The sequence below is a fragment of the Hemitrygon akajei genome, chromosome 17 (assembly GCF_048418815.1).
Source record: "Hemitrygon akajei chromosome 17, sHemAka1.3, whole genome shotgun sequence".
Taxonomy (NCBI): domain Eukaryota; kingdom Metazoa; phylum Chordata; class Chondrichthyes; order Myliobatiformes; family Dasyatidae; genus Hemitrygon; species Hemitrygon akajei.
In genome coordinates, this window is record NC_133140.1 from 45,418,722 (window position 1) to 45,441,258 (window position 22,537).

Genomic DNA, 22,537 nt, shown 5'->3' on the forward strand with positions numbered 1-22,537 from the left:
ACTGCCATCAGGAAGGTGGTATAGGAGCCTCAGGACTCACACTACCAGGCTCTGGAACAGTTATTACCCCTCAACCATTAGGCTCTTGAAGCAAAGGACTTCACAGTGCAAGTCAAGAACATGTTGGGACGTCAGGCTTCTCTCCTGTACCGAACAGTGGATTCATCTTTGCCCCCAGTACAAACCAACCAGTAAACATTGTCAAACAGTTTGCTTGATAAGTGTTATATTTTACAATGTCTTTTTCATTTATAGCACTTAATGCTTAATTCTTAAAATACAGTAATACTTTTAGTTCATTAACAGCTGTTTGAAGGTTTGTAACAGCTATCAAAAGGTCACCTGGTGGTCCAGTGCCTCGGGATCAGATATGCAAGTCCTAGTTGTCTCTTATGCATCACTGTATCTCATGGGACTACAACAGTGGCAAGATCTCCAGGACAACTGGATTTCTGTACTGCAGAAGATTCACGTGCAAAATGTAGGAGTGGTCAGTGTGACATGGCCCAGCACCACGTCAGTGACATAACTGAAACACATCTGACCTTCTCTTAACCATACCCAAATATGGAACTGTTAGGATGCTAAAAAGTATTTGCTTATCTCTAATTTTACCAAAAATATTTATTTGTCTACACAGTATCTTCTATGGATAGTGAGGAGGCTTTGTACAGAAATTTATACTGCCCATTATGCTGCTGGCGTTTAGGGCAGCAATGAAGGTCCTTCATCTCTGGTGGTGTGCAGAGCTTCCTTCATCATGTCAGTAGCTTCCTCTTAGTTTACAGGAATATATATAGTACAATTAAAATCAAAGGCAAATTTAGAGGTAATTTACACATGATTTGATGGTATGCTCAATGTCCGAGTAATCACAGTCAAATTCACCTATGACATGACAGTGGTCTGAATCATCACCTACAACGATGAGACATATACAGAAAGGAAGTGGAAGGAGGCCTGGTGTCAGCATAGCGTCTTCCTCAATGTCAACAATACAAAGGAGGGGATTATCGACTTCAGGAGGACTCGTATCACTCATACCACCAACATCAGTGGCACAGAGTGTAAACTGTCAGCAGTTTCAAACTCCTAGTTTACATCCCGCACAACCTCTTGTGATCCCATATCACATTTTCACAATCAGGAAAGCTCACCCAATGCCTCTATGCTTGAGGAGGCTGAGGAAAGCTGGACTATGCACATCCATAATCATGTCATTCTACAGTTGAGCAGTAGAGAGCATCCTAACAAGCTGCATCAGAGCTCGGTACACAAACTGCACTGTAGGATACAGGAAGGCTCTACGATTAGTCTGAACTGCCCAACTCATCTCCAGCACTAGCCCACCCACCATCAAGTACGTAAAAACAGAAAGGTACCGGAAAAGGGCCAGTTACATCATGAATTATCCCACCCACCCTGCTAATGGACTGTTTATCCCATTCCCATCAGAGAGGAAGCTATGCGACATCCACACCAGAACCACCACACACAACTACTTTCCCCAAGTAGTAAGGCTGATCAACACCTCCACACTCCAAACCACTTCATTTCCTGTCAGTCACTTTATGTAGACACTCCTGTGCCTCACTTAATACAGTAGTCTAGCTATACAAATTGTTTTAATATTTATTGTGTTTTTTTTCATTATCGTTATTGTGTTCTTTATCTTGCGTTTTTTTTGGTGATGCATCAGATCCGGAGTGACAATTGTTTCATTCTCCTTTACACCTCTGTACAAGGAACGACATTAAACTGAAGTATCTTGACATGGTCATTAGGGAGACACCTAATATCAAACAGTGAAAGGTTAAGATTTGCATTTGATGAAGATTTTCACCAGCATGTTGTTTTTCAATATATTACAAGTAACATCTTGCCATATGCAATTTGACAATTATATATTTATGAACAAATAATTTATTGAGCCCAAATGAAAAGTCATATTTCTAGCAATAAAAAACCCAGAAAATGCTGGAAACTTAAGCCAGGTAGCATCTGTGGGAAGCGAAACTGTTATCACAGTCTCATCCACCTTTCCCACAACTTTAACTAAATTGTTACTCTCTCCCAATCCTGATAAAGTGAGGGGGGGGGGGGGAGAGAGGGATCTCATAGTGTTAAAAGGCCTGCATAGATTAGAGATGGTAAAGTTATTTCCCATGGCAGGGAAGTCTAGGACAAGAGGGCATAACTTCAGGATTGAAGGACGTCCATTTAGAACAGAGATGCTGAGAAATTAGTCAGTGGGTGGTACATCTGTGTAATTTGTTGCCATGAGCAGCTGTGGAGGTTAGGTCATTGGGTGCACTTAAGGCAGAGATAGATAGGTTCTTGATTAGCCAGGGCATAAAAGGGTATGGGGAGAAGGCAGGGGAGTGGGGGTGACTGGAAGAATTGGATCAGCCCATGATCGATAGGCCGAATGGCCTACTTTTGCTCCTATATGTTATGGTTTTATGGTCTTAAATGCTTTTGGCCTAAAACATGACCAGTGTTTTGCTTTTCACAGATGCTGCCTACTCTGACATGCATTTCCAGAATTTCTGTTTTTATCTTACTGATCAGTAGTAAATATCTGATTCTGATAAAATGTTTTAAATTGTGGCAAAATCCAATTCTCAAAATAAAAACAGTGCAATTCAGCTAAAAACCCTGAAGATGGAGCTATAGGCCAAACAACTGCAATTAAATGATTACAAAATCTGATAGATCCATTCCTTCAGGATGCCGTTTCCTAAGGGCATCTATTCTCTCTAAGACCTACTTCTATAGTTCCATTATAATGACAAACAATGTTTTAGAAGCAGCTGTAGAATTTGCAAACTTCACTCCTTTGATTTGAAATATATTGAATTTGCACATTTGCGCAACATTATTACAGCTCAGGGCGTCGGAGATTGACGTTCATTTCCGACATCATCTGTAAGGAGTCTGTACATCCTCCCTGTGGAATGTGTGGGTTTTCTCCGGTTTCCTCCCCCAGTCCAAAGGTGTATTAGTTAGTAGGCTAATTGGTCAATGTAAATTGTCCCATGATTAGGCTAGGGTTAAATCAGGGGTTGCTGGGCGGAGTGGCTTGAAGGGCCTATTCCTTGCTGTATCTCCAAATTTAAAAGAAATAATAAAATTATAGATTCAAGGTAGGTGACTGCAAATCAAATGCATCATATTCAATGCAAGTAAAAAAAAGGACACTTCCGAAAACACACACTCCATTTCTCTGCAATTCAGTATTTTAATTTTTAATCTGAGCACAGTACAGAAGCATCTAAGTAAATAAAACCCTCATTTGCTCTAAACGGACTCCACAATCAATCTGACAATAATGTACAAAACAAACGAGGACTTCTTAAAGTTTGTCTGTTAAACTTTGGTTGCAAAATGCTAAGCATCAAAATTCAGATTGCCCACTATAAAATCTGCTCCCATTCCAGACTTCTGCACACTCTGATGTTTATTCTGTTCTATGTCCATAAATATTTACCAATAGCCAGTTTGCCCAGCAAAATTATCTTATTGAAACTCATGTGTCCAAAACAATTCAAAACAAATCAAGTCAAATTCAGTAGCTCAGTTTAAATAGAAGTCATCTTGCTACCCTAATACCTGGCTTCTTGGTGGAAGGGATAGAAAATTCCAAGTAGACCTCAATTTGTTAATGGTACACAGTGCTGAAAGTTCAGTACAGGTAATGCTCATTGGACTAGTTTACAGCATATGTCAGCAAGGACACAAGGGTCGAAGTGCCTTTTTCTATCTTTTAGGACTCCACCTCAAGCTAAATTTAATGTTTATTAACTTAAGGCATAGAGACGGTGGAAAACTCCAGATGATTCAAAAACAAAAAGGCATGCTGAAATACTAATCTTCAAATAAACCTAAACCAGGCCAGCAGTCATAACGTTTGGGCAGTGCACCAATTGAAAACAAAGGGTGGACTTCAGAAAAGAGAATAACTGATAGATCAATATTGAAAAATAACACCATGCTCTGTATTTGTGCATTTGATACATATCCTACATGTGCACTCAAATTGACAATGCATGCCACCTGCATCAACATAATTTTATCATAGTTTATGCAAAATTAAACAATTTACAACACAAATGTAAATTTTAGAATGTGTATAAATACAGCCAAATGGTTAGAAGAAATGATGAAGCAAAATACAATTTCATCTCACAAAAGGTACGTGACATTTTTCAATAGTCTAGCAGTCCTGCTTTGTCAGCAACCTGAACCTTGTGTGTTAAACAGAATTACAAGACGAGTGGAGTCTGAGGCCAACAATGCTGTGTTACCAATTTGAGTTTGGAAGTTACAAAATCAATTCCAAGTCAGCAACACCTCATTTAATACTGACTAACTGGAAAAGGTTTCATGCACTGTACACGGAAACCCTATCAATTTATACAGTGCCCATGAGATCATATTTTATTGGCACCACACTGCAACTACATGTCACAAGGTGTCACGGCCAAGTGATACAAGGAAGCCCCTCCAAGGGTTCTTGCAGATCTTCGGCTGAGTATGACTGATACCAAGTGTGAATTTTACTGTCAGTTCTATGCCATTGGAAAAATAAATTACACCACCGCCAAGAAAACAGCATTTTCATTACTTTTGCAGTTTGTATTCTATTGTGCATATAAAATTGCATCTTACATGAAGGAACCTATTAAAGGAATTGATCATTTTAACTGTTCATCATCCATTCTCACTAACGGGCATCAATCTATGCAAGGATCTGTTAAATTTGTCTCAATTGCCCCGCAAACTACCCCTTACAACGTCGAGAGAGCTCTGTTTTCTGTCCATCTGCTTACAGCTGCCTTTGAAATAGCAGCTGTGTGTTATGAGCACACATCCAGACTGAAGTAGTCTATCTTACATAACTAGCAAAGGACACTCCAGGGCAAACATCACCGAATAAGATACTTACTGTACAGGTAATGAATTAATGTTCCACTGTGTAAGCTTGAATCTCACTACACCATCAGGAAAATTGAAATTCTATTAATTAATTAAATCTGGAAAAACATCTCAGTGGAGTCTTCCATGAAATCAGCAAACTGCCTTAAAACTAGAGTTGCTAATACACTCCATCCCCATGGAATCAGTTGCCTTTATACAGGCCAGCCTATGTGCATCTTCAGCCCCACTGAAAAATTTCCAGTAAGCATTCAATTGCATCAGACCGCTATTGCAAAGCACACCAAGTCTGAAACCTAAATCCAGATTTGGACATGTAGAGGATTTCATTTGAACTAAAACCTGAGGGTATGCCCAAACTGGTCATGAAACACCCAGATCCAGCAACTCACAGACCCCCTTCATTATGATTCAGGGATACACTGGCAGGAGTGTTCCAATAGATGTAGTGGTGGCATTCTCAGTACTGTAACCAAACTGCCGTTTACATCGTCTAATCATCTCAGTGTATTGGAATTGGTTTGTACCTCGCAGGATGCATGGGAAATAGGAGCACAGAATGGACTCCTCTCTACAATTTCTTAACATAGAACACATGATGTAACCCTATCACTGCATCATATGGGATAAATTCACAGCAGGTCCACCAGCTCCAACAGGTCAATCTTGGCCTCAGCACCTCCTCAGGGCAGTGTCTTAGCCCATAATCTCCTGCTCCATCAAAGACCTTTGCTCTATCCTAAAGCCAAGAATGTTAATGGTGTCTGAACAAAGTTCAAATTCATTCACAACTCTGAAGATGCTTTATATAGTTAGTGCGTACATGTAGCAAAACCTACAACATATTCAGGGTTAGATTTTTAAAGTGGTCAGCAACACTAAACTGAAGTGGATTCAATGAGCACAATCAATAATTGAACTAAATGCATCCTCTTTGCAATCAACAACCTTGCCATCACTGGAAACATCCATCGCTAACACTCACTAAGGACTAAAATGAGAGTCAACATTGACTAACTCATCTGTACCAGCCTATTAAATATTTGTGTACAAAGGCAGATGAGAAGTTGTATATCCTATAACAAGGAACTTCCTCAAAGCCTTTCTTCCACCAAGGCAATAAATAAATGCAGCTTCAGCAACTATGAGTATTTTAGACATCTGATTGACATCTCCACTGCCATTGCTCAATATTCCCAACTTACAATGTCAGCAATATCGATCATCTACAGATTGCATTCCTGCAAATTGACCTCCAACCACTCATAAGGTCAAGGCAGCAACTGCATGGGACTATCGTCATCTAGCTGTGCCTACGAGTCTATGGGCATTTGCACGTTTCTCTTTAGACATTATTCAGCCTCGGAAATATAACTGAAACTGCTTTAGCGCACATCGAGGGAGAATTTTTATCACTTATACTTAGCTCTTCATAAGGGCTGATTGTTACTGTCGCCTTGACAAGGTGCAACTAGGGAAGCAGAACTAATGCTGAGCTTCACAGAGACACACACGTCATGTAAACTAATTTAAAAGGACAATACATTAAATTACCACACAACCAAATTTTCAAGAACTTCAAAAAATAACGTTATTAGTGCAATAATAAGGGACTTTTATTCAAACTGGGATCAACTTTAAAGGAGTTGATATAAATTAATAGTGCAGGTAGGGACTGCTGGAGTATCAAATGACAGGTGCAAAAGTGTCAGATTCAAGGAAGGACCCTAGATACATGATGTCTTTGCACTTCCTGCAGTGTGAGTATTTTTTTAAAAAAGCTCCTGTTAATTTGTCACAAGTTGTCAGAATGCTGATTGTGCATCCAGTTTGATCAAAATCTCTGAGTATCGCTTATTTTTACATGTCCTGAATTGAGAAAAGGTATATTTACTTTTGAGAGCTTTGCCCGAACATGACATGAAAGTAACAAGTCTTCTTCAGTATACCATGCAGCACACAGTGACAGAGACATTAACAGGAAACTACTCGAAGTTCCAGAAATAAACTTCACTCTGGCCACAGAAGAGCATGCAGATGTGTCAGAGATTCAACAACAAAAAATCTGTACACCAGAAGGATGTGCTGTGTTAAGCAGTTAGAACTCAGACACGAGTAGGCCTGAATGAACTAGTCTCACCTACGTGTGACGAGACACCCACCGATTTGGTTGACTCTCAAATGGCCTATGAAGCCACTCGGCTCAAGAGAAAATGAGTTTTGACAATAAATGGTGACCTTATCAATGATGAACACACCATCAAATGTTTTTAGAAGTCCATTGAAAAGATTGTAATTTTAAACATGATCAATAGCTCTTGCCACAATAGCTCAAACTTGGTGTTCTCCATGGATCCCCGCATCATGTTCTAAAATGCTTAACACACAATATGCAGATCTGGATCAGCAAAACAATCAAAGAGTGCAAAATCATGGTTAGGAAAACACAGAATCCCCAAAGAAATTTCCAGCGCCCATTCTCTTTGGACAAGAAACAATGTCTTTTTTTTTCTTTCCTGATGTTCCTGCAGTACCTTTGGTAGATAAACCAAACATGACTAAACACCAATTATGGGCTGGTTCTTGTATTCCATCTTAAAAAAATTATTACACTAATCCAAGATTGTACTTTGTCAATTCCAGTTACTTCTTTTCAAGTACTATATCAATACAAAAGTATGCTGATAAAAATACTAATTAAACATAATTCAGTCAAGCTGAAAGCCTTTTAGAATAATGATTCCATACATATAACTTCCAGTTACAGTTATGACTGAATGCAAATTGATTTTCAAAGTTAATGCATCACAGCACAATGATGATTCTAATATACATATTTAAATAATGATGCCTCATTTACTTTGCTTTTCTAAATTCACATATCAGCAATTATCCTGTGGACAAGTCCTTATGCAAATGTAAATCTTTAATTAGGTGCAAAAGAGATTATTCAGGCCTAGTCAATCTTACTTTTCCTTAGCATTTGTTCTATCAATTTCTCCTTCAGATGATACTGACATAAGGTAATTGTACATAAAATTGTACATAAAAACAAAAGTGCTTTTTGTACAATAAAGATTAATATGATTATATTTTAAAAATCCAAATTAGCCTTATCACAGAAATTTACTGTATTATCCAATTTATGGATCTGACTGATTAAACCTTAAATACAAATATCCAGACAAAAATATAAAATTATACCAAAAATATACACTTGGGTCAGTGCTGATGTGGGCCCTGATTTTCACACAACTTCTTTTCTTTCAAGGCTCCAAATTACAAAAATATGAGCAACTTTCAAGCAAAACAAAGCACAATTCCTGCTTTATCAAATTTTCTAGACATTACTAGAAAGTTACAATAATGCTGTTCATTGCAAAACAAAAATTCATAATACAACAGGAAACACCAAGAAATAAATTAGAAGGATCCAGTGAAAAGAATCAAGCTCCTCAAAGGTTGTGTCAGCATATTGGGACTGGCAGTAAAAAACTTAAATTGCTGAAATACAAGACTGACACTGAGCAATTCATGCCAAAGGAGACAACAGGCAAATTCAGCATTTACATAACACAATTTGTTAACACTAATCCAAATGATGTGTGGGTGATGAAAGAGTTTCCAGTGGTAGATCTTACAGAGCAATAAAGGTGTGGGATTCATTAACAGTTTAGTACTTATACACATTTTCGAAATTAATTGAAATAAAATTACTTACACACTGACTGTAAAATGAATCCTACTTTTATATTCAATCAGTGGACATTTAAGAAACAGCAGACACAGTCTACAGTGAGAAGTTATTGCCATGCTCCCACTTCATTTTATGCAATACGGATATTCTTTAAGTGAGATAAAATAGTTGGTTGCCTCCAAACCTTAAGATGTTTGCAGACTATTTGTACAAACTCATTGTTGGACTCTGGTACATGCACATATAGGCATCACATAGTAGCCTTCTTGCAAAGCCTTGAATGTTTTTAGGATCCAATCCATGTAATTTTTCTGGTGACATTTTCAAGTATTCTCCTATCTCAGGGCACTGAATCACCTGAGGGATGTTGTAGCCATTCTGTCCACCTAGAAGAAGGAAAACATACAAAGTAAACATACAAACAAGAGCTTAGTAGCTATAGTTTCTGTTTTGTAAAATTCATTTCATGTAAACTATTGTACAGATGAGGTTTAATGCTTTAAAAATGTTTAGTACTCAAATATGAAAATATGCCCCAATTTCACTTTATACTCATGATACTTCCTTGCCAATAAATCATATTTTGTAAAGTAATATTTTTTTTTACAAGAAGCGACTGAAGTATGAAAGCGCATGCATGAGTTATTTTTGTAATGAATCTTAAGTTCAAAGAACATTTATTATCAAAGAATGTACAGTATAAATCATACAACCTTGAGCTTTGTGGTTTGAAAGATCCCAAGAAACTCTAAATAACCCAATTTAAAATAAATAAATAAAGACCAACAGCTGATGCACAGAGAAAGAAGGGAATAAAACATAAATCATGCAAACAATTAAAGTGAGCAATAACAATCCCAACCAAAATGACTCGCTTGATCTGAACCTTGGAGCAGCCTGGAGTAGGCCCAAACCTTGGTATCAGTCCACCATATTAATGGGCACAGAGCACAGCATCCAGAGACAGTGCTCATTGCCTCAGCACCATGGAGAGAGGAGTGAACACTGCAGGAGAGCAAGCAAAATCAGCTCTTGCCTCTGATCCTGATGCCCTGTCTTGCTAGTGCATCATTTAAACTGTACAAACAGCAGAGTGTATGCCGCACTAGGACCCAGGCAATGCTGCAGCGGAAGGTTCCGGGCCTAGAAACCGCCACCCAGCAACTCGCTGGGGGCCCAGATTTCACCATCCAGACTGACACTGACTGCTCTTAACGTCTCCAAATCGGCTCAGCGCCCAGATTGATCCAACCACACCTGGGCCAGTTGTATGGCGTCAGACATCCTCTACCTTGACTTCTGAGTGGCTCACTTCACCTGCGTCAATTCTACATGGTTCATCCCTGAAATGTGCTCTGCCTCTGCTTGCCTCTTCATTGTTTGCAGTGATAATTTATTACAATTTACTTCAGAAAAGGCTGTTATTAATAACGTCTTTAGTTGAATTTCTTGCCTTTTGAACTACCAGTGAGCTGTCGCATGCGTTCAGTAGCGCTGTATTAAAGAAGACATCTTAAACCCCAAATGTGACCATTTAAAGTTGTTGCACCATTTAAGGTTGCCTTGCAGTTCAGTTCTATGCAGAATCAATGAAATTCTGAAAAAAGAATTGCTTAAATTTTTTTTTTTTAAAAAAGTAGGTGTACTGTTTGCACTTCAGGTTATCGCAATTCTACAAGTTTGAAAGACCACTGTGTAGTACGTGAAGCTATAAATAAAAAAAAATCCTGCTTAATAATATCTTTAATGTTTGTTGGTAAATTAATGAAATTACAAATCAATTAGAGGACTAGTGTCTGAATCCAAATTGACTGACACTGTAAAGTACCCTTTTCATATTGCACCGGAAGCACTATCATTCGGATGATCTGTTAAACCTGGACTCCCGACTATACGCGTATGCTTCCAACATAAAATATCACAAGGAATTTTCAGATGACGTGTTCCCTAAGACCAATGAACAGCTAGCCTTCATCCAGCGCAATGGAAAAGATTAAGGAGTGATTTAAAGGGGATTTAAAGTGATTTAAGGGCACACTTAGGACCTCTAAGTACAGACTGAATGTCATGTTTTTCCCCATAACAGACTTGAAGCATCTTGAGGATCCGGAGGTGCCACACACAAACACACTTTCTCCATCACTCTTTCAGAATAGCAGAAAAAGGATTATACTTGAGTATTCTTAAGTTTTCCATTCAAACAAATACACATGGTTATAAGCATTTTAAAATGTATTAAAGATATAGAATGTGACCTTGTAGTCGTAAACTGTAAAATTATCAAAATGTTCTACTGTTTAATAATGAAAAGAAACTTTCTGAGTAGAGATGCATAGCTAAATAAAAATCTACACACAAGCTGCTATCAGTGAATCTACATTCCTCCATGGGATGTAATATTTTACAAACTTCTCCAGCATAATCGTCAAAAAAAGACTAACAACAACTTAGCTATTAAGCCTTTAATGGAATTTAAAACAATAATTAATGCTTTAAAAAGTTGTGAGATATCATGTCCACAATCTGCTCAAAATTCTGTGCTAAAATTAGTAGTTTATATTTGAAATGATTAGCATATTACAACTTCTACCCTAAGTGTGTTTGTACATTCCTACCTTTACTTTGAAACTATATTAGCTGTCAATTTTAAACTATATATAAAATAAATTTCTTGTTTGCTCTGAGAGAATTCTTCACTGGAGCTGCTCAACCTGATCTGATGACATTCCAGATGCTGGACCCCAGAGACTTCATGGAGTCAGAATTTAACAGCAATTGATATTGGAAAAGACAAAATATGTAGCAAGAAAGAACCACATAACCGTAACTCAAGTGATGCTTAAGGTTGTTTTTGTAAATCTTAGGATTTATACATTAAAAAACCTATTCAGGACACTTTATACCAACAACATCCTGGATTCAGCTGCTGTGATTAAGCACTTAGTGTGCAAGATTTCAAGTGCATACAGTCTGTCTGAACTTTGTGACAATTACTAGTGAGGCCAGGCCCTTGCCTACAGTTATATAATGCATTTTTTCCAATTCATTTCTGCACTATCAAGTCACTCAGATACAAGGAACTTTATATTGGGATGGTTAATAATTTTAGTGATTCCCTCACCTCTGCACTCTAGCTATTTGCTAACTAAATTTAAAAGAGCACAACCAAACAGATGATGTATTAATAGAAGGAAATTAATTTGCAGATTGCCCTTAACTCATCTCATTTCCTGATATATTGCCCATTTATGTAGCTTATGATATATACAGCTTTGAGCATAGCAAAAGCAAACAGAGTGAAAGACTAAATGGGATAAAAGAGGTGGAAATCATGAAAGCTTCACTGTACCGTCTCGGTCCGCCATGCTGTCAAAAAATAACCAGGCCGAGTCATCTGGACCATATTTGACAAAAGCCACGTAGTGGCTAGTTTCGATGCATAGCACAGCAAATAATTTCATCTTCTGCCTGGGTACACAGCACTGCCTCCAGGCAAAGTCAGCCATCTGTTCTGGTAAAGTCATTTTCCTTTGCTCATGTCCATGTCTCTTCAGATGGAGATGTACCTAGCACAAAACAAACTGCATTATTGTTTGCACACAGGATACTACTGCACTGAGAGTCAGGAAGTTCAAATGCTCATTCATTTTTCCATACTTTAATTTGAACATCACTGGCAGGAAAGTTAATGCCCAACTTTCATCTCAGTACAAACTTATCAGTCCTCTACGGAGCACCATTTGGGCTAAACCATAAAAAATTAGTTTTCTAAAAATATATATATATATATCCACACACAATATACATATATAAAATCAATTATATTACTGAAAAGAAAAACAGAAAATATTGCAAACACTCAGAAGGTCAAGAAGCATCTTTGGAGAGAGAAACTACCCTTCTAAGTATTTCCATCTTTTTCAGTTTATTTCCAGATTTTCATTCTTCGTAGTTGATCACTTTGAGTGAAATTACTCGAATTCTATGACTATTTTTGTTTAGTATTTAGCAATTATTTTATGAGAATGTGCTACAGGCAGTCCTCTATATAAGAGTTCTGTGGCTGAGTCACATTTCTGCAAGGCAGTCATCCATAACTGAAAAGCTCCTATATTTATTTCCAAATTGTTAATACTACTTCAAAGATTTACAAGCTTCTGTGCTGTAACACTAGTCCAACTACAAGACATGACCATTCTATAGTAGCTTTATAAATCAAGTTGAACATATTAGTCACCATCTCTCTAAGTTCTTTCTCCTAAAGCTTTTAGATTACATTGAATCAGCTTGCAACCTGAAATAGCCTGCTTTTCTTGTTTCATGTCATAGGAGGAGCCCATTCAGACCGTTAGGCCAGCTCTCAGAACATTTCCATCATTTCTTGCCTTTCAGTTATTTACCTATAACCTATTCTCTCAACATGCCTATCAACAGCCCCTTCCCAGAGAGGATGGGGAGGCGTATTTGACTGAGATAGAACATCTAGTTAAGTGGTGTGCAACAACAACCTTGCACTGAATGTCAGTAAGACCCAAGGAATTGATTGTGGACATCAGGAAGGGGAAGCTGGGAGAACACACACCAGTTCTTATTGAGGGTCAACAACAGAAAGGGTGAGCAGCTTGAAACTCCAAGGCATCAACATCTCAGAAGATCTATCCTTGGCTCAACATACTGATACAATCACAAAGAATGCAGGCCAGCAACTAAGCTTCACTGGAGTTTGAGGAGATTTGGTTTGTCACCAAAGTAAATTTCAACAGATGTTCCATGGAGAGTATTCTGACTGGTTGCATCAGCACCTGGCATGAAGGCTCCAATGTACAGGATCGCAAGAGGCTGCAGAGGACTGTAGACTCAGCCAGCTCCATCACGGGTACAAGGACATCTTCAAAAGGACATGTCTCAAGATGGCACCATCCATTATTAAGTATCCTCAGTGTCAAAGATATGCCCTCTTCTCAGTACACTGGACAACAAAGATTTTGCTTCCTGAATACTTTTAAGTGTATTTTACAGATTTTGGACTGCTGATCATGAAATTTCTTATCGCACATTATTTTGTTGAAATTGCCTACATTTGTTATTTTAATGCATCATTCAAGTCAATTACAATGTTGCCCACAATATAAGCTTAAAAGTTTTCTATCTTGTCCAGGCGTGCCTGGGCAGGATTAGGCAGGGTAGAAGCTATATGGCAGGACAGGTTTTAGAAAGGTTATAAAATTCCATGAATGATTTTGACACTTGAGATAGATGTTTCTTGGAATAACTGATGCCAAGATTAAGGAAGGCATTTTTGTTGGTCCTCAAATCAAACAGGTCATCAATAACAGTCAATTCGAAGAACTTTGAGTAGGACTGGAAAAATTGCATGGAAGGCATTCAAGGATGTTGCTGAAACTTTTCTTGGCAACTACAGAGCACCAAGCTACGTGCAGTTAGTTAACAACATGCTTCAAGCATATAAAACCATTAAATGCAACATTTCAGAATCAGAATCAGGTTTATTATCACCAGCATGGGACGCGAAATTTGTTAACTTAGTATCAGCAGTTTAATGCAATAAAGATTAATTTTCTGCATCCCCATTTAGACTTCTTCCCTGCAAATCTTGGTGCTGTCAGTGACAAGCATGGTGAAAAGATTTACTAGGATATTGGGGTAATGGAGGACCGGCATCGGGGCAACTGGAATCCATCAATGCTGGTTGATTAATGTTCAATGCTGTTGAACATTTAAGCAAGAAGCCTCAGAACTGAGTACAGAAGAAAATCATCAACAAAACATTTTCAGCTTAGTTGAACTATTGTAAAGCATCAGCACCACTAGTTTCTTTTTCTCCAAATTCCTATGTGATACAAGTAAAATTATATTTCAGTTCAGCTTCAAGCACTCTATCAAAAACAAAAGAAAAATTCTGAGGAAGCAACACTTTAAAAAAAAAATGGTGACAAGTTTTATTATCATCATCAGCGAAGAAGTACACATTTTAAGAACAGCTTTCTCCTCTCCACTATCAGTTTTCTAAAGGGTCCATGAATATCATTAGACAATAGACAATAGGTGCAGGAGTAGGCCATTCAGCCCTTCTAGCCAGCACCGCCATTCACTGTGATCATGGCTGATCATACACAATCAGTACCCCGTTCCTACCCTCTCCCCATATCCCTTGACCCCGCTATCTATAAGAGCTCTATCTAACTCTCTCACTATTCTCACTATCATCTCACTATTCCTCTTTTGTACTATTTATTTATTAAGATTTTTTAAAAAATGTCTTGCACTGAGTATTGTAGGCCCCCATTAGTCTCGTGAGACCATGGATTTGCACCTTGGAAAGTTTCCAGGGTGCAAGCCTGGGCAAGGTTTTTTTTAATATATGGAAGACCGGCAGTTGCCCAAGCTGCAAGTCTCCCCTCTCCACGCCACCGATGTCGTCCAAGGGAAGGGCATTAGGACCCATACAGCTTGGCACCGGTGTCGTCGCAGAGCAATGTGTTGTTAAGTGCCTTGCTCAAGGACACACACGCAGTCTCAGCCAAGGCTCAAACTAGTGACCTTCAGCTCACTATACGAACGCCTTAACCACTTGGCCACACGCCAACACGCACTGTACTGCTGCCACAAAACATTAAATTTCATGACATATTGTATGCCAGTGACAATAAACCTAGTTCTGAGTCAGTCATCTAGACTGAATTTAATTTACAGTAGCCAATTTAATTACAAACTAGCTCATCTTGGGACTGCTATAGAAGGAACCAGAGAAACCATGGGAAGCTTTTATATTCACAGAGAAATTGCAAACCGTACAGGATCAGAATCAAAACTGGTCTCTGGAACAGGAGGATTAACTTCCGCACCTCAGTGCTGCCCACGTCTCTGACCATCCTGTCCAGTGCCTTCAGCATTGCACAGCTTTGTGCCAATCACAAACTTCAAAATCTAACTCTTTATCCCTACATCTGCTTCAGTTATGAAGAGGAAAAGAAACAGGAACAAATTCAACCCTATGAAAACATTGATCAAAATTGCTGTGTTCAGATTTCTTTCAACTAGAGTACTTATAGTTTCCCCAGTATCATCAACCTCTACTTGAAAAAAAGCATTGTTTCAACTTTTGTAGTTTCTCATTAATTTTGTTGTCCCTTCAAGTCTGTAGGAGCTAATATATATTAAACCAAGGTCACCTAGTCCAGCTTCAGTAGTAAGCTAGACAATGTCACTAATATTGACCTGCTCCACCTCCTACAATACCACACTGTTGCAACATGCCTTTGGCCCCAAAACCGGTCAACAACTTTCATGTAAATGCCAGTAACTGGCTCCCAGCAATTACCATTGTGAGGCATCTTGATTGTCAATCTCTAGAATTCATTTTATTAACTGCTTTACCATATGTGCTTTCAAACAGCTGTTTAAAGGTGCCTCAAAGGCAGGAGGGTTGAAAGGGGATACAGCACTGGTCCATTGCTTGGATAAATGTTGGTGTGTTTGGCAGAGAGTATACTAGTGCCACAAGAAGGCAAGTTGGAAGATTATCAGGGCCCTCTGTCTAGTTTAAAGCACTGTCAAGCAAAAACGAGGAAATCTGCAGATGCTGGAAATTCAAACAGCAGAACAAGTGCTACACCTGCCCTTACACTTCCTCCCTCACCACCATTCAGGGCCCCAGACAGTCCTTCCAGGTGAGGCGACACTTCACCTGTGAGTCGGCTGCTGTGGTATACTGCGTCCAGTGCTCTCGGTGTGGCCTTTTATATATTCTTGAGACGCAACGCAGACTGGGAGACCGTTTCGCTGAACACCTATGCTCGGTCCGCCAGAAAAAGCAGGATCTCCCAGTGGCCACACATTTTAATTCCACGTCCCAATCCCATTCTGATATGTCTATCCATGGCCTCCTCTACTGTCAAAATGAATCCAAACTCAGGTTGGAGGAACAACACCTTATATACCGGCTGGGTAGCCTCCAACCTGATGGCATGAACATTAACTTCTCTAACTTCCGTTAATGCCCCTCCTCCCCTTCTTACCCCATCCCTGACATATTTAGTTGTTTGCCTGTTCTCCATCTCCTTCTGGTGGTTCCCCCCCCCCTCCTTTCTTTCTCCCGAGGCCTCTCGTCTCATGATCCTTTCCCTTCTCCAGCTCGGTATCACTTTCACCAATCACCTTTCCAGCTCTTAGCTTCATCCCACCCCCTCCGGTCTTCTCCTATCATTTTGCATTTCCCCCTCCCCCCATTACTTTCAAATCTCTTACTATCTTTCTTTTCTGTTAGTGCTGACAAAGGGTCTTGGCCCGAAACGTCAACAGTGCTTCTCCTACACATGCTGCCTGGCCTGCTGTGTTGTCAAGCAAAAACATTGTTTTAAGCAAAAGATCTTAAGATGGCTGTGGATCAAAGGAGGGAAGCCATGGAGCTATAAGTAGTTAGCCATCTGAACACAAGCTGGAGTCTGATCAGCCCTGGCTGGGTTACCTGGAGGAGGGTGTATAATGTTGAAAGACCCAAAATACCCGATGATTCCAGGAACATCACTGAGGATGTGTCCTGAGGCATCAGTATATGTATGCACACAGTCAAGGTTGTTTTTGTCTCAGAAATGGCACTGCTGGGCAAAGCAGCTGCAAAGGGTTATGACTGTTGCCCAAGTCACACTATTTGCCTTCCAGATTATAGGCATGAGGTCTACGGAAAACCCCTTCATTATTTATTGACTTATTGCAATAAATGCTAATATTGGGAGACAAACTGAAACTGATATTAGTGTAGGAGCTATGTACCTATTTTCTGTTTTTTCTGTATGGTATTTTGTGTTGTGGGTTTAATTTGGGCAATTTGTCACATGGGTTGCGGCAAGGTAGAAGCAAATGAGTATAGTTAGGTATCCACACTTTGAAACAACACACACAAAATGCTGGTGGAACACAGCAGGCCAGGCAGCATCTATAAGGAGAAGCACTGTCGACGTTTCGGGCCGAGACCCTTTGTCAGGACTTTGTCTTAGTCCACACTTTGTCTTAGTTCAGTATAATCTAGTTGAGAGCAGGTGAGCCACAGGCTGTTTTTTTTTGTTGTCCACAAACTTCATTAATTATGCTAGTTATTCTTACTTCACTACATCACTAATTTAGTCTTGTTAGGATCAAACATACATTTTTCAACTTGGAACTTAATTATTCTGGAAGTGTGTCATACAATGTCAACTCCCATACTCAATCTCTCAGCGGTTTTGTTTGTTTTCAAGTAAATGCAACATTGTGTCAACAAAAGTAGTTACACCAAGTTCACTCCAGTCTACGGCAAAGGATTGCTTAGACCCATAGATGAAACGGGAACAGCTTCTGGCAAGTAAACGGCCTCTTGTTGATTCATGCTATGTATCTGTGGGCTAGATACAGTTCTGAATGGTCAGCACTTCTTGCGTATTGGGGGCCGTTGCTCGATCATGTGACATTTGCCTGAGAGTTCGTCACTTTGTTTTATTGAAGTACTGAAATTTTGTCACAGTTGCCAACATTTGAATTGAACACTGTTTGTTTGGTTTGGTTTAAATGCTGCGGATGCACGAACAACTTGTTGCCTACGTTTATTGAACGGAATATCACCAGAGCAATTTTCAAATGTGTTGTGGGTGAACAAAGAGTTAACTGCAAGTTGCACAATAAGGAGAAAGTAACATGAGTAAATCAAAACATGAAACAGTCATCAGTGACCTTGAAGTTGGGACAAGAGAAATTAAACTTACTTCAAAATTTTTTTGGCAGGTAGTATCAGGAGTCTTCAAAATAAGTATAAAACAAATATGAACAAAATTAAAGGTTTAACACCACCAATTAAGGATCTTGTGGAAATAAGGAAAATGCCTTACAAGTGCAATCTCGTCTTGAGGACTTGACTAATCTCTGTGCAGCTGTTGCTAAGCAACATCACATTAATCTCATACTTCCCAAGGTCGAACAGCAAAAACACAAGGAATGTTTTTCAAGTATTGCTAGCATTAGTAGTGTGTTCCTAGAGGATATGAAACAATCACTGATCCAAACATGTTACACTGAAGGTCATGTTACTGCAACAAGTGAATACATGTCTCACCTTCAACCAGACAATGTTTTTCAAATTCCAAGGCATGTTTTGACTAGGCCTATAGCAGAAGACCCACAAGACAGTGTGTCAATTGTCAGAGCTCAAAGTTCCGCTGCAGGAAGAACAACTTTTGAATCTTATATCTCCTCTGCGCGCATTAAAATAAGAGGCTGATTTACCTGCATTAAATTGCATGGCAATGATTATTGAAAGATAAACTCAAGCTGGAAGAACAAGAAGGACAGCTACAGAAAAGGAAGGAGCAGCTTAAGTTGCAGGAGCAAATTGTCACACAGGTGGCCAAAGTTAACGTGTTAAGGGTTCCAAGTCTGGCTATTTCAAAAAGTGCTCCAACAGGACAGTCCTATGGTACAAGTTCCTATATTGAAAAGGCACAGCGAAAAGCAAAAAATGTTCAATGACAATGTTGATTCATTTGTTCCTCAAGTGTATGGAATGAATGAACAAGTCCCCCAGGGTGTTTACTCACAGTCTGTACTAATAAGGCACTCTGAGCCTACGTGATATCCCACAGCTCTAAAGTGCTCATGGGGATATTCACTTACAACATGGAAACACTCTGGTTTCAGATGATAGATGTCAAAATAGTATTATTGATATGATGAGAAAGCAAAATGAAGTATCAACCTTATTGGTACAACAGCAACACATTTCATCTTTGCCTAAAAGAGATTCAGATCTTTGATGGATTATCATGCATTTATGAGGACTTTTGAAAACAGTATCGAAGGCAAGACTGACAGCTACAGTGACTGCTCTATTCTCTTGAACATTACACTATGAGTCGCCCTAGAGAACCTGTCAAAAGTTGCTATATGTTGAAGGGCTCACAGTGAGAAGATTGCCTTCCAAAAGTAAAATGGTGCCTGCTTTGCCTGTTTGTGTACAGACACATCAGCAAGGATTGCAGCAAGTATCTTTCATGCAAGGTACGCAGTGGCAAACATCCCAGCATACCTCATATTCACTCTGACAAAACAGCTACAGAATCAAAAGAAGGCATGAAAGAATCCGATACAGCAGTGAGTAGTGCCCTGATATCTAATGGTCTTACAGGGACTAGCCATCATGATTGTAATCTTCCCATAATTCCAGTACAAGTGAAGTCTCAGAAGGATAACAAGACAATAGTTACTTATGCTTTCCCAGATCAAGGTAATACAGTGGTTTTCTGCACAGAGGACCTCATGAACAAGCTCAACCTCACAGGTAAGAGGACACATATTCTCTTATGCACCGGGGCTGAAGAGAAGGTCGTGAGTAGCTACATTGTTTCAGGATTGGAAGTGACTGGTTGAGATGGTGAGAACTATTGTGAATTACTCAACATCTATACAAAGGAAAGTATGCCTGCCCACGAAGATACATTCCATGTCAGAGAGATCTCCAGGCATGGTCTTAAATCTAAATCTAAAACTTGAAATATCCATTTCCCAGAGATCGGCTCTGAAATTGAGCTGCTGATAGGGACAAATGTGCCTAAGCATTGGAGTCGTTGAAGTGATTCGCAGTGGCAATGATGGACACTATGCAATTAGAATAACGTTGGGTTGGACTGTACACATGCCACTGAAAGGAGACAATGGTGATAGAAAAGACTGTGCACAGCCTAAGCTGACAGTTAACAGGATCTCAGCTTCGAACTTGGAAAAGCCTTGGCAGCAGCAGTTCAAGACAGACTTGCCTGAATACAGTCAGGATGAACAATCTGTTTTATTTAAAGAGAAGATCACGAGTGCACAGAACTGGTTATGAATTCTGCAAAACTGGTGAATAACCACTAGAAGATTAGTTTAACTTTGAGAAAGGAGGAGGTTGGCCGAAGTTTGAAGAACAGCATGCTCTAAATCTAAGGAAGAGGTTCAAGAAAAATTTGTCATTTCACACTGACTACATAGCATTCATAAAGGACGTCATCTCCAAAGGTTATGCTGGAAGAGTGCCAGCAGAGGATCTAGAACATATATGTCAAACTCAAGGCCCGCGGGCCAAATCCGGCCCGCGGTGGAATTATCTTTGGCCCGCGAGATAATATCTAATTACTATTTAAGCTGGCCCCAGTAATCGAAGCGCCTATGGCGTATGATATGGCTAATGCTGAGTTTATTCGGGTACCAGGTTTTCCGGGTTTTTAGTGTTTATTCGGCAGTCTTGCTCGGCAGTCTTCTTCATAAGAAACGGAATTTGTAAAGTGAAACACTTTGTAGTTATAGCAGAGACTGAGACACGAGAGCAGGCTGAAAAAACGGAGGCAACGAAAGCTGCGTTCGCACGCGTCCGACTGCCCGCATGAAGCTGCATTTTGCTCAATCTGGCCCGTGACCTAAAATGAGTTTGACACCCCTGATCTAGAACATAGTGATGGGAAAGTCTGGTATATTCCATGTCACAGTGTTTACCACCCCAGAAAAGGAAACTTTGTTTTGTGTTTGACTGTGGAGCAATTTTTCAGGGAATATAACTTAATGTTCAGCTTTCACTGCTCACTGACTGGAGTCATAACCAGATCAAGGTAAGAACCAGTAGTGATCATGTCAGATATTGAATCAATGTTTCATCATGTTAAGGTACTGGCAGAAGATGCAAATATGCTGAAATTTCTCTGATAGACTGATAGTGAACTCAGTCAAGATGTGGCGAGTTTTAGAATGGTGGCGCATCTCTTTGGAGCAACTTCATCACCGAGCCGTGCCAACTTCACCCTTGGGAAATGTGCAGAAGATAATGAAGAACAATTCAGCTGTGAGATGGTGCATAAGGTTTTGCATTGCTTCTTTGTTGATAACTGCCTTGTGTCAGTGTCCTCTGAGGAAAAAGAGGTGTCTTCCTATCATGACCTTGTATCCATCGGTCCTAGACGCAACCTTCAACTCTCAAAGTGGATAAGCAACAGACATAGTGTGTCTGCAAAGACAAGAAGAGTTTGGATTTGGATCAAGATACACCTTCAGTGGAGAGAATATGTACGGGGTATGCAATGGTGCATTCAGTCTGATACATACAAGTTTAAGATCACAATCCAAGATAAACCATTCACCAGAAGGGGGATCCTCTCCACAGTTAATTCCATCTATGATTCTTTAGGAATCTGAGTTCAGTGGTGCTACCTGCTAAGAAGATCCTACGAGAACTATGTAAGAAAGAGCATGGCTGGGATAACACCATACCAACATCAGTTGCTCTAGATGCTTGAAACCCCGATATTTTGGAGAAGATACTGCTGCATAGCTACACCATTTTGCAGATGCAAGTGAAGATTGTTATGGATCAGTGACCAAGCTATTGTTGCACAACATGCATGCTTAGGTGCAGAATGCTTTTATCATGGGAAAATCTAGAGTAGCTCCATTGAAGTCAGTTTCCACCCTCGTATGAAGCTCATGCTGATATGATGGGAAGCCAGATAGACACATTGTGGTGGAAAAGGTTGCATATGCAGCTTCATGACAAGTTTCTTGGAACTGATAGTACTTCTGTGCTGAAGTATACCAAGAATGAAACTTCCAGGTTCCAAACTTTGTTGTAAACAGAGCTTCAGAAATTCTTAAGGTCTCATAGGCAATTCAATGGAGGTATGTAAACACCTCAAGCAACCCAACAGATGTAGCCTCTGGAGGGTTGAAGGTGAAAGCATTCCTGAAGGTTGTGACATGGGTGTCAGGGCCCCAGTAGCTTCTTCAGCCTGACAGGGAATGGCCTGTGAATCCCAATTGTTCTGGAGAACTCTTGCTAGATGATCTGGAAGACAACAGGAGTGTTACAATTGAGTGCCATGCAGATTGAAG

At 39.6% G+C, this 22,537-nt stretch overlaps 1 protein-coding gene across 1 annotated transcript in view; it reads right to left on the reverse strand.

Annotated features, from left to right (window-relative positions):
* Window positions 1-3,221: 3,221 nt before the first annotated feature.
* cyld (cylindromatosis (turban tumor syndrome)) overlaps window positions 3,222-22,537 on the reverse strand; it is a 77,627-nt gene continuing 58,311 nt past the window's right edge. The window contains exons 16-17 of the mRNA XM_073070031.1: window positions 11,985-12,201; window positions 3,222-9,021 (exon numbers count right to left, since the gene is read on the reverse strand). Coding sequence (XP_072926132.1) covers window positions 8,837-9,021; window positions 11,985-12,201 — 402 coding nt within the window. The 3' untranslated portion in view covers window positions 3,222-8,836. The remainder of the gene's footprint in view (window positions 9,022-11,984; window positions 12,202-22,537) is intronic.